Source organism: Phocoena sinus, chromosome 10 (genome assembly GCF_008692025.1).
Source record: "Phocoena sinus isolate mPhoSin1 chromosome 10, mPhoSin1.pri, whole genome shotgun sequence".
NCBI lineage: Eukaryota > Metazoa > Chordata > Mammalia > Artiodactyla > Phocoenidae > Phocoena > Phocoena sinus.
Genome location: NC_045772.1, coordinates 86,291,881 through 86,305,016, shown reverse-complemented (window position 1 = coordinate 86,305,016; position 13,136 = coordinate 86,291,881). Strand labels below are relative to the sequence as shown.

Sequence of the window (13,136 nt, the reverse complement as noted above, 5' to 3'; positions counted from 1 at the left end):
CCTTAATTCTAAGACTCTTGCCATCATAAACAAAGGACTGACCTGCCACGACTGCAGGTAAATATAGACTTTACCTCTTATCTCAATGCTAGCTGTGTCTTTCTGCCTGTGATATTTTAAAATCTATTTGATGATTGTGAACATTCGTATCTCTGTTTTGAAATCTCTCAATCTTAAATCCTCTATCCTTATGCTCTTGTCTTTTAATATTTTTCATTGGAGATTTCAGTTTTATTATTATTTAATTTTTTATGTTCTGAGAAAATCATCATATCATTCTTTCTCTGAAATTCAGCCTCACATTAGGAACATGGTTAAAAATGCCCATCTCTCAGGGTTACAGTTAGAGTAAAAGAAAGCACATTTATAAATCTGTCTATATTAACTCATTTCATATCCTTCTAAAATCCTAGCTTATTGGAGGAATCCTACTGTGGCCATTGTGTTTGCATCTGTTACCCTTTTCTTCTTTGTAAAACCAATTTAGGATTATACTGTACGAATTTTGACTTTATTGAGTCTCTCTTTTGTCTTGAGCTAATCTTCCTTTTAAGATTGAAGACATGGACATTACAAAATCTTTCTCTGAACTTTTAGAAAGCTGCTCTATATAGGACAGGTTTTACATCTGGTTATGCTTGTATCTGCTTACTGAGACGTCCTGTTACTTTATGAAACTCCCTCCTCTCTGATTTTACCAATTAGTGTTTTGACGATAAGGATTTAGATAAAAGTTTGCCTCAGTATTTCTTTAATAATAAATCATTTTGCCAGTGTGCTCATTACTGATTCTGCAGCACCTGAAATAGTGCCTGAGAAAAAATGTGTTTGGCTGAACAATCAGAGTCCTATTTTTATTTGACCGAACTTACAGCCAAAAGCTGAATGATGACAGCCCAGAGTGATAATAAAAGCAGACATTTCTCAATACTATGTGCCCCCAATTTTATGTATATTATTTTAATTAATCTTCATAACAATTTTACTGTAATTTTCTCCATCTAAAAGCTGAGGAAACTAGGAAATGAGAGGTTTCACTACATGTAAGCTCTGTACTAGATTTATAACCTAAATTTGGGGAATAACAATTTATTCAACAACCAGAAAACATTTATTGAATACTTACTCATTATGTGTCAGGCATCTGAGTTTGATAGAGAGCCTGAGAACATTTTTTTTCTATTTATTAGAGAAGGAAAGGCAGAACTTGACTTCTAGCTCAATACGGCAGACAGAATAATAAGGTTGAAGCCTTCTCCTCCCCCCTCCAATTTTAATAAATAATGTAAAATGTATTAAAGGCAACTTGTAGATGTGCTAGAAAACAAGAAGAGATACATTCTGTAAATCAGAAAGTATGAGAGTTTTCTAAAAAGTAAGAAGTAGAAAGAATTAGGCTAAAGAAAGAAATCACAGCCCAAGACAAGTGCAGGAAAAGAAACCTGAAAAAAAATGGACATGGCTTCCAAGCGTGTTTCAAAGGCAAAAGCCACAGATAATGGGATCAAGAGAGGTCCCAGGTTGCTGTATAGGCTATTCCACTCAATCAGAGAAAACATGCTTCTTTCCTTGTTTAACATCTCCCCTGATCATCAAATTACCCTCCCCCACTTAGTGCAAGCAGCAAACTGCAGAGACATCTACCCTGGGCAGGAGGTAGTGAGCGTGGGCTGATGCCCTCCCGGGCATATGGAGCAGAACGGTGTCTCAAGTGGCTGGCAACACTCGTGAAGAAGTGAGGTGCCATATGCAGATTAACTCTTAACTACCCTACTGCTAAAGATTTCTGCCTCTCCATCCCAGATAGGCTTCACAAAGACTGAATATTCAGAGACAAGGAAACAGGAGCTTCCATATGTAAAACAAAGCAGACAGGCAAGAATCACTAGGTATTAGATATTTTCATTCACCACTCTTGAAAGGAGGCAACAAACTCAATGGCTTTACACACACACATGTGTACACACACACACACACACACATATAATACATATGTTTGTATATATATATATATATGATTTATTTATTTATATTTATATAAAAGAACAGAACTTTAAGTAAAGGGTGGGGAGAGGAATGGAGGAGGGAAGGTTTACCAAGAAGTTCTACATCTGTATAAAACTCCATGGCTGTACACACACACACACACACACATATAATATATATGTTTATATAGATATATGATTTATTTATTTATATTTATATAAAAGAACAGAACTTTAAGTAAAGGGTGGGGAGAGAAATGGAGGAGGGAAGGTTTACCAAGAAGTTCTACATCTGTATAAAACTTCACAGGTCAGGGGACAACAACACAGTGAAGTTATAGGAAAAAAATGAAATTATGTAGTAATGTACCATTATCCTTCAGCCAGTAACAATTTGAACATATCCAGTGGGACATGTTACTTCTCTCAGTAAAAGACCACCCACATTTTTTTCAACGGGAAAATGCATTTTTTATTGTGGTAAAACATATAATGTTAAATTTACCATCTTAACCAATTTTTGAAGGTACAGTTCAGTGGTATTAGGTATATTCATATTGTCGTACAACAAATCTCTAGACTTTTTCATCCTGCAACACTGAAATTCTATACTTACTAAATACTAATACTCTCTCTTGTCTTCTTCCAGTTTTGGGGAACTGAATTTTTATTTCCTGCTTCTACGATTTTGACTCCTTTAAATACTTCATATGGGTGGAATCATACAATATTTGTCCTTTTGTGACTGGTTTATTTCACTAAGCATAATGTTTTTGAGGCTCAGCCATGTTGTAGCATGTGATAGGATTTCCTTCCTTTTAAGGCTGCATAATATTCCATTATATGTATATACCATATTTCCCTCATCCATCCATCTGTTGATGGACATTTGGATTGCTTCTACCTCCTGGATATTTTGAATAATGCTGTGATAAACATGGATGTGAAAATATCTCTATGAGATCCTTTTTTTAAGACTTTTGGATACATACCCAGAAATGGGATTGCTGAATCTTATGATGATCCTGTGACTCTGGGTAATAATACTGGATGTAAAAGGAATTTACTTATGGATATAAATGTGGGCTGTAAGAAAGATGAATAAATAAATTTTGTTAAAATCAAATTGAAAATAAAACATCTATAACCAGTGGGCTTGAAAGTCTTCTATTTTTTTTAGAACACTGACTATATTGCTTTGTTGTCTTCATTTTAATTTGGTTTTCTCCAATATTAGCGAGGTTTTATAAATGAAAATTTTTTCAGCTGACTTCCTGGAAGTACTACCTTTGAGAATGTCTAGCGACTCCCCTCACAGTTCGACTTGGCTGTTCATTTGGGACTAAAGAATAGCTTGTCAGGGCTTCCCTGGTGGCACAGTGGTTGAGTCTGCCTGCTGATGCAGGGGACACGGGTTCGTGTCCCGGTCCGGGAAGATCCCACATGCCGTGGAGCGGCTGGGCCCGTGAGCCATGGCTGCTGAGCCTGCGCGTCCGGAGCTTGTGCTCCGCAACGGGAGAGGCCACAATAGTGAGAGGCCCGCATACCGCAAAAAAAAAAAAAGAATAGCTTGTCATCCTGGCCATCTCACATCATTATCTAGCTTCTTAGAAATCAGCTAATGACATTAATTAAAAAATAACAACTTTGACTGTCCTGCTCTGATAATCTGATGTTGTCACCAAGTTAGAAAATGAGGGACTTCCCTGGCGGTCCAGTGCTTAAGGCTCCGTGCTCCCAATGCAGGGGTGCAGGTTCCATCCCTGGTTGAGGACTAAGATCCCACATACTGTGCAGCACGGTTGGAATAACTAACTAAATTGGCTTTAAAAAGAAAGGAAGAAAGAAAATGGTACTTTATCGGTACAGTGATGTTAATGTTAAAAGGACTAAGAAGTACCAACTGGAATAGAAGGAAGGTGGGTATGCTTTTTTATAATAAAAATATTGCTAAGTAAAGAAGAAAAGCTATTTTAATTCTATGCATATATAAGCCTTATGTGATCTTATGATTAATTATTTTTCCCTTTCCTTCTGCTTTTTCTTAGATGTTCTTGGCAGCCCTGTCACTCAGCTTTATTTCTAAGACACTAAGTGCAATCATTATGAAAGGTTCCATCACTCAAATAGAAAGGAGATTTGACATATCATCTTCTACTGTTGGCTTAATTGATGGAAGCTTTGAAATGGGTAATTTTTGTTTCTGTTTTGATTATTACTTAGTAATGAGATTTGCAGAGGTAAAAAAGTGTTCACATACGCTCTATACCACTGATCCTTAACCAGGGGTAAATTGCCCCCATCCCCACCCCCTGCCCAGGGGCAATTTGGCAATATCTGGAGATATTTTTGGTTGTCATTGCTGAGGATTAGGGAATGCCACTGGCATCTAGTGGTAGAGGCCAGGGATGCCTTGAAACATCCCACAATGCACAAGACAGCCTCCAAAACAAAGAAGTACCTAGTCCAGAATGTCAAAAGTGTAGAGGTTAAAAAACCCTGATTTACACAAACTCATTGCCTGCAAACTAATATTTTGCAGGGCTAAAACTTCTCTTTCTCAAGATGCCCTAGTGCAAAAAAAAGTTGTAGAGAGGATTATGATTCTGATGATTTGAGGAGAGGAGAACAATTTTGAAACAATCTTTGTTAGGCTCTACTGTTGAACTGGGTATAAAATTTGGGGTTAAAAGTCTTTTTTTTTTTTTTTAGAACATTGAGTATATTGTTTTGTTGTCTTCATTTTAATTTGGATTTCTCCAATAATAGTGAGGTTTTATATAATTATTTAACATTCTTTTCTCTTACTTTATGAACTGGTCACTGATTACCTCTGCCCATTTTCCTTTCCCCCCCTTTTAATGATTTGAAGGGATTCAACAATTATGTCTGTTGTATAGATTACACATATTTTTTACAAGTTTGCTCTTTATCTTTTAACCTTTTAAAAATATACTTGTTTATTGAATGTTTAAAAAATAATTGTGTAAAGGAAGACCCATCTATCTTTTGGTCATGAATCTGCCTTTTCATGATTCAGAGGCTATTACACCATACATATCCTTCACTTTTCCACCTTCTAGGTTTAATGAAACCATCTAGAACTTTAGTATTAGACTGTGATTAGTTTTAAATTCTAATTCATTGTATATCTCTTTATATTGAGGAATTGATTCTTATTATCTTTGTTAAACTTTGTAGCTATTTAAAAGCAATTATTTGGACACGGTTATAAGTTTTACTGGTTTCCTTCTTAACACTATTTCTTGAACCTTATGACTTCAAGTCTCATCTTTAGTTTTTCTGGAGTATATCTTCAAGTAGCTTTTTTTTTCCAGAAATAATTAAACATAAGACATATTTTCTGAGCCCTTGCATTGGAAAATGTATTTATTTTACTATCATAGTCAACTGATAATTTGAGTATGAAATTAAAGCTTCAGAATCTTTTTTTCTCAGAACATTAAAAGCATGTTATCTACTGTGTTATAACACAATATTATACATAAGAAATCATTACCAGTATCATTGTCATGCACTGATAGGACCTCTTCTTTATGCCTGAATTTCAGAAAATTTACCAACATATACCTAAGATGGTCTCTTTTACATTATTTATGCTGGAGAAATGTAGAAATTTTTATCTGATGTCTTAAGCCTTCCTTTACCTCAGGAAATTTATTTTCTATATTTAAATTTGTTCCTTCCCCTCTATTTTCTTCTGAAACATATATGAATATTAAATTTTCTGGCTATTTTTTCACGTTAAGTTTTTCTTTCTAAAATTCGACCTTTTTTTTTTCTTGAAACTCCATCAGTCTTTGCTGATGCCATCTTTCATCTTATTGTATCAGGTCCCAATATGTACATTTCTGTAGAGTATTTAAATTTTTCAACAATACTTTATTGTTCTCTTATTATTTTTAGTCTGCTAGTTCTTATTTTATGGATGCAACATACCTTTGTACCTCTAGAGATACTAACTGGATTTTTTCAGAATGTCTTCTCTTCTTAGTTTCCTCATTTAACTGTTTTCTTCATGGGTTACTTTATCTGCTGGTTCAGTTTGGTACTTTTACTTCATGTTATTTTTTTCCATCAAATGTTCAGTAATTCTTGGTTGTTGTCTGTTCGTCATTATACTTGTAGCTCCAGATGGACTGGAATTGGTCATGACCCCCACCACTTAGATTGGTCTTTTTCCTCTTTTGAATCTAAATAAATTATAGCTAACATTAAATCTCAAGTGACCTCTCCTCCAGGAAACTTTCCTGAAACTTCTAATTAATTTAAGCTTCCCCTTTCTGTGGTCTAAGAGTACTTCTGTCCATTTATCTATTTTTGTCACTGGTAGGTAAGTTCTTTTAGAGCAGATACCATGCACTGTTTATTCTTTTCCTCTATTTCTGGCTTCTAACCCCATGACAGGTACTTAATAAGAATTTAAAGATTTCTAGGTGTGAATGAAAAATGCATGAATAAATACCTTCCCTCGGGTATTTTTGTCCATTTTTCTCCATTCCAGTACAATCCACTCAACTCCAAATTCTTCATAAAATTTTGCTTCACTAATATCACCAAATAATTCAAGTACTTTAATTCTTATCTAAAGTCAATTCTGCTTATTATTAACACCACACAACTTTATAGTGAGTGGCTTAAGGTAAGTGAGTTTCATCCCGAGTAATTAAATTACCCGGGGACTTCCCCAGTGGTGCAGTGGTTAAGAATCCACCTGCCAATGCAGGGTACACGGGTTCGATCCCTGGTCTGGGAAGATCCCACATGCCACAGAGCAACTAAGCCCATGAGCCAAAACTACTGAGCCCACGTGCCACAAGTACTGATCTCACGTGCCGCAACTACAGAGCTCATGTACTGCAACTACTGAAGCCCGCGTGCCTAGAGCCCATGCTCCACAACAAGAGAAGCCACCACAGCAAGAAGGCTACGCATCACAACAGAGTAGCCCCAGCTCGCCGCAACTAGAGAAAGCCCGCGCACAGCAACAAAGACCCAACACAGCCAAAATAAATAAATAAGTAAATAATAAATGAATGAATGAATAAATAAATAAAGGCAGAGTCTATTTAAAAAAAAATTACCCGATCTTTGAGGAATGGTACCATGTCTTATGCTCTATTTTTATCCATTCTGTGGCCTTCCATTCTACTGGACACAAAATTGGACTCAGTCACTGTTTGCTATAATCAATCAAATCAAAATAATTTTGTTTTCTTTCTAGGAAATTTGCTTGTGATTTTATTTGTGAGTTACTTTGGAGCCAAATTACACAGACCAAAACTAATCGGAATTGGTTGCTTCGTTATGGGAATTGGAAGTATTTTGACTGCTTTACCTCATTTCTTCATGGGATAGTAAGTGGCTCTATGCCATCAATGATCATTTCCTTGTAAATTAATGGTAGAATTTTATTTTTTTCCTTTTAAATAAGCAGTCCCCTTTTGAGAAGAATATCCACTAAGTGTGTGTAGAAATGGTGTATATTTTCTATGTAATAATTAAATTGTTTTATCTACCATGACTCTCATTGATATTAAAATATGAATAGCAATAAATGAGTAGTTTCACAGAAAATAAATAAGCTTTTTAGTATGATATGTATTTCATGTCTTTGCCTACAAGATTTTGATAATATTTAATAAGTCTTTGTTACCAAACTCAGGTCCAGCTGCTCACCACTCGAAAATCAATACCTGAGAGGCAATTGTTGGTAGAAAGGCAAGTTGCTTTTAATCGGAATGCCAACAATCTAGGGAGAAGGTGGACTCATGTCCCCCCAAACCAACTCCCATGATTCTGTTTGGCTATAAAAGTTTTTAAAGGGAAAAGGGAAGTAATGTCAGTTAATCATTGAGATAGAGGGTCAAAGTCATCACCATCCCCCACTGTGTGCAGGCTTGTTGGTTTCTTGTGATTTTTCTTTAGATGCTATCTTGTTCACATAGTTTGTTCATGAGATTACTGAAGGGAAAGCTAGGGAAGAGATCTGGTCATCTGTTAATTACTCATTCTTCATTTCTACTTCTTTGATCTACAGAAAGAACCAACAGGTTAGGCAAGGTACCATGTGATCAAAAGATTTGAAAGGTGTACTTGGGTTGGTGATGAGTAGAGTATGGGGCGCCTGATTTAAATGTTAGTTACAATGTAGTTTTGCTAAAGTGACAGGACAAAGGGGCCTCCTGCAGAACCTCTTTCCTGCCAAAAGCTGCTTACAACTTCTCCACTCAACTCACTGTGGTATGGGTTTTCCCACTACCATCTCCACTGAGACTTCTTCCTAAGTCACTGTGTAGTTTTAATTAGAGTTAGATACTAATGAGAGGAAACCAAAAATAGTGATGGCTTAAATAAGATAAGAGCTTATTTTATACATAAAAAAATTGTAGCCAACCCAGCCCTTGACTGGCCTTGACTTCATGGTCTAAATTTTGGCAGTGTTGTTCCTTGCAACAGGATAGAAGGGAAGAAGAAGAAGAAGAAACAGAATGCACACAGGCTGAGACTTAAGAAATATTTTCAGAAGCATAACCCTTCTACCAACTTCACATTAGCCAGAACTTTGTTACACCTCACATTCAGATAGAAAGTCATTGGGAAAAATAGACTTTACTTCAGGTGTCCCCTTCCCAGCTAAAGATCCCAGGTTCTGTTACCATAGAAGGAAAGAAGAATGGATATTGAGAGCCAATGAGCAGTTTCTGCTAAAGATATCAATTACTTACTCATTATCAACACCAACAGCCATGCCTTTTGGTTACTATATTAATTACTCTATTTGACCCTCATAAGTTCTTTCTTCTTCCTGGTGCTCTTCCTTCTTATTTTCATCATCTTACTCTCTCTTGATTTATTTCCTCCTTTTGGCTTCTCCATCATGCCCATCTTTTCCTTCTGCTACTGACACCATAAGGTCAGTATTGCCTAAGCTCCCTCTTCAATCTTCTTCACTTTTCATTCTACATGATTTGTGTGGAGTACATGCATTAAATGCAACTATCACTGTACACAGTGAGTTTATCTTATATTCAAAATCTATATAACCAACCACCTCATGGGTATCTCCAACCTAACAGCCTACAAACATTTTGCATCCATATATTCAGAACAGAATTCATCCCTGTGCCATCACCAGCTCAGATTTTTCACATTCACTCTTTCAGCAATGATTCATTTAGCCACAGAGGAACTCAAACTAAAGTCAAGGGTCTCATCCTAGACTTATTCTTTACTTCAATACACATGACCAGTGGTCACCAAATCTTGCTTATTCTGCCTGTTATCTGTCATAGTTGTTGCCCTTAACCTGATAGAGGATTCTATCATCTCTGGCCTTGAATTTTTGCCTCCCAACTCCACTTCATTCTAACTCATATTCTATACTACAGTATTGATTTAAAAAATAAGAATCTAATTATTTTACTACCACTTAAAACTCCCAATATCCTAGAGCAGTATTTTTCTTTATTTTTGATATTTATTTATTTTGGCTGCACCAGGTCTTACTTGTGGCATGTGGACTTCTTAGCTGCAGCCTGCAGGATCTAGTTCCCCAACCAGGGATTAAACCCAGGCCACCTGCCCTGGGAGCTCAGAATCTGACCCACTGGACCACCAGGGAAGTCCCATATCCTAGAGCAGGATTTTTCAAACTTCAGATCCTAAACCACTCACGGACCAATAAATCAATTAAGATTATTAAGACCAAAATTTTTTAATAGGATAGGATAGGATAGCATAGAATAGAAGAAAACACAATGAGAGTGGGGATAAATATTATTCTGTGAAACTTTTTGTTTTGGTTGTACATAAATTTGTGTGTGTGTGTATATCCATGTATTGTGATTGTGATGCAAAATATACTTCTCATTGTTAGTCAAAGTATTGAAAGCCTTTTGCCTATGAATTACTATCTAGGTTCATTTGCATATCTAAGCTTATTTGCATATACAGGTCACTTACTGATTTGGTCCTTGACTATCTTCCTAGCCTCATTTTACACTGCTTCCCATGACTGAGGACCACACTCTAGGCCTACAGTTTGCCAAATGTGCCATAATATGCCATAGCTTTGTGCATAGTGTTTCTACAGCTTTGAATGATTTTCTTTTCTTTGTCTGTCTATTAAACTCCTATCCATCTTCAAGACGCATCTCATATGGAATCCTCACTGTGAAGTCTTCTCTAATCCACACCTTTCCAAACCTGCAAGCCAAGCTGATAATCCCTTTTTCCTTTACGAAAACTCAGGACCTGGTATATTAACCTTATCATATCTTTCATTGTATATGTTTACCTTAGGGGGTGTAAGATGTTTTAAGTAAAAAAACCGTGTGTTTTATTTCTAGTGATTTGGAGCTGAGCATAATGCCTGGCATAGAGTAAGTTGCCCTCAGACTTCACAGGGTACCTCAGTATTTTTAATTTATATATTTTATTGAAGTATAATGGACAAATTATATTAGTATCAAGTGTACAACATAGTGATTCATTATTTTTATAGATTATACTCCATTTATAGTTATAAAATTTTGGCTATATTCCCTGTGCTGTACATCTTTGTATCTTATTTCTTTTTTTAACATATTTATTGGAATATAATTGCTTTACAATGGGATGTTAGTTTCTGCTTTATAACAAAGTGAAGCAGCTATACATATACATATATCCCCATATCTCCTGTCTCTTGCGTTTCCCTCTCACCCTCCCTATCCCACTCCACTAGGTGGTCACAAAGCACCGAGCTGATCTCCCTGTGCTATGCGGCTGCTTCCCACTAGCTATCTATTTTACATTTGGTAGGGTATATATGTCCATGCCACTCTCTCACTTCGTCCCAGCTTACCCTTCCCCCTCCCTGTGTCCTCAAGTCCATTCTTTATGTCTGCGTCTTTATTCCTGTCCTGCCCCTAGGTTCTTCACAACCTTTTTTTTAGATTCCAAATATATGTGTTAACATATAGTATTTGTTTTTCTCTTTCTGACTTACTTCACTCTGTATGACAGACTCTAGGTCCATCCACCTCACTACAAATAACTCAATTTTGTTTCTTTTTATGGCTGAGTAGTATTCCATTGTATATATGTGCCACATCTTCTTTATCCATTCATCTGTTGATGGACACATAGGTTGCATCCATATCCTGATTATTGTAAATAGAGCTGCAATGAACATTTTGGTATATGACTCTTTTTCAGTTATGGTTTTCTCAGGGTATATGCCCAGTAGTGGGATTGCTGGGTCATATGGTAGTTCTATTTTTAGTTTTTTAAGGAACCTCCATACTGTTCTCCATAGTGGCTATATCAATTTACATTCCCACCAACAGTGCAAGAGGGTTCCCTTTTCTCTATACCCCCTCCAACATTTATTGTTGGTAGATTTTTTGATGATGGCCATTCTGACTGGAGTGAGGTGATACCTCATTGTAGTTTTGATTTGCATTTCTCTAATGATTAGTGATGTTGAGCATTCTTTCATGTGTTTGTTGGCAATCCGTATATCTTATTTGGAGAAATGTCCATTTAGGTCTCAGCCCATTTCTGGATTCGGTTGCTTTTTTCACATTGAGTTGCATGAGCTGCTTGTAAATTTTGAAGATTAATCCTTTGTCAGTTGCTTCATTTGCAAATATTTTCTCCCATTCTGAGGGTTATCTTTTTGTCTTGTTTATGGTTTCCTTTGCTGTGCTAAAGCTTTTAAGTTTCATTAGGTCCGATTTGCTTATTTTTGTTTTTATTTCCATTTCTCTAGGAGGAGGGTCCAAAAGGATCTTGCTGTGATTTATGCCCTAGGGTGTTCTGCCTATGTTTTCCTCTAAGAGTTTTATAGTGTCTGGCCTTACATTTAGGTGTGTAAGCCATTTTGAGTTTTTTTTTGTGTATGGTGTTAGGGAGTGTTCTAATTTCATTCTTTTACAGGTAGCTGTCCAGTTATCTCAGCATCACTTATTGAAAAGGCTGTCTTTTCTCCATTGTATATTGTTGCCTCCTTCATCAAAAATAAGGTGACCATATGTGCATGGGTTTATCTCTGGGCTCTCTATCCTGTTCCTTTGATCTATATTTCTGTTTTTGTGCCAGTACCATACTGTCTTGATTACTGTAGTTTGTAGTATAGGAGCCTGTTCCTCCAGCTCCCTTTTTCTTTCTCAAGATTGCTTTGGCTATTTGGTGTCTTTTGCGTTTCCATACAAATTGTGAATTTTTTTATTCTAGTACTGTGAAAAATGCCATTGGTAATTTGATTAGGATTGCATTGAATCTGTAGATTACTTTGGTAGTATAGTCATTTTCACAGTGTTGATTCTTCCAATCCAAGAACATAGTATATCTCTCCATCTGTATCATATTTAATTTCTTTCATCAGTGTCTTATAGTTTTCTGCATGCACTACCTCATTGTAGTTTTGATTTGCATTTCTACCCTACCATGTCTCCTTAGGTAGATTTATTCCTAGGTATTTTATTCTTTTTGTTGCAATGGTAAATGGGAGTGTTTCCTTAATTTCTCTTTCTGATTTTTCATCATTAGTGTATAGGAATGCAAGAGATTTCTGTGCATTAATTTTGTATCCTGCAACTTTACCAGATTCATTGATTAGCTCTAGTAGTTTTCTGGTAGCACCTTTAGGATTCTCTATGTTTAGTATCATGCATCTGCAAACAGTGACAGCTTTACTTCTCCTTTTCTGATTTGGATTCCTTTTATTTCTTTTTCTTCTCTAATGGCTGTGGCTAAAACTGTGCTCTCTTCCATGGCTCCGAAGCTTCCCTCCCACCCTCCGTCTCTGCCAGTGAAGGGGCTTCCTAGTGTGTGGAAACTTTTCCTCCTTCACAGCTCTTTCCCAGAGATGCATGTCCTGTTCTTATTCTTTTGTCTCTGTTTTTTCTTTTTTATTTTGCCCTACCCAGGTACGTGGGGAGTTTCTTGCCTTTTGGGAAGTCTGAGGTCTTCTGCCAGTGTTCAGTAGGTGTTCTGTAGGAGTTGTTCCACATGTAGTTGTTTTTCTGATGTATCTGTAGGGACGAAGGTGATCTCCGTGTCTTACTCCTCCACCATCTTGAAGGTCTCCTTCCTTATTTTATACCTAGTAGTTTGTACCTCTTAACTGCCCTTACCCTATAT

At 36.4% G+C, this 13,136-nt stretch overlaps 1 protein-coding gene across 1 annotated transcript in view; it reads left to right on the top strand.

Moving 5' to 3' along the window:
* The window catches only part of LOC116760684 (solute carrier organic anion transporter family member 1B3-like), a 58,093-nt gene that overhangs the window by 17,687 nt on the left and 27,270 nt on the right, over positions 1 to 13,136 (top strand). The window contains exons 3-4 of the mRNA XM_032645945.1: positions 4,034 to 4,175; positions 7,231 to 7,363. Coding sequence (XP_032501836.1) covers positions 4,034 to 4,175; positions 7,231 to 7,363 — 275 coding nt within the window. The remainder of the gene's footprint in view (positions 1 to 4,033; positions 4,176 to 7,230; positions 7,364 to 13,136) is intronic.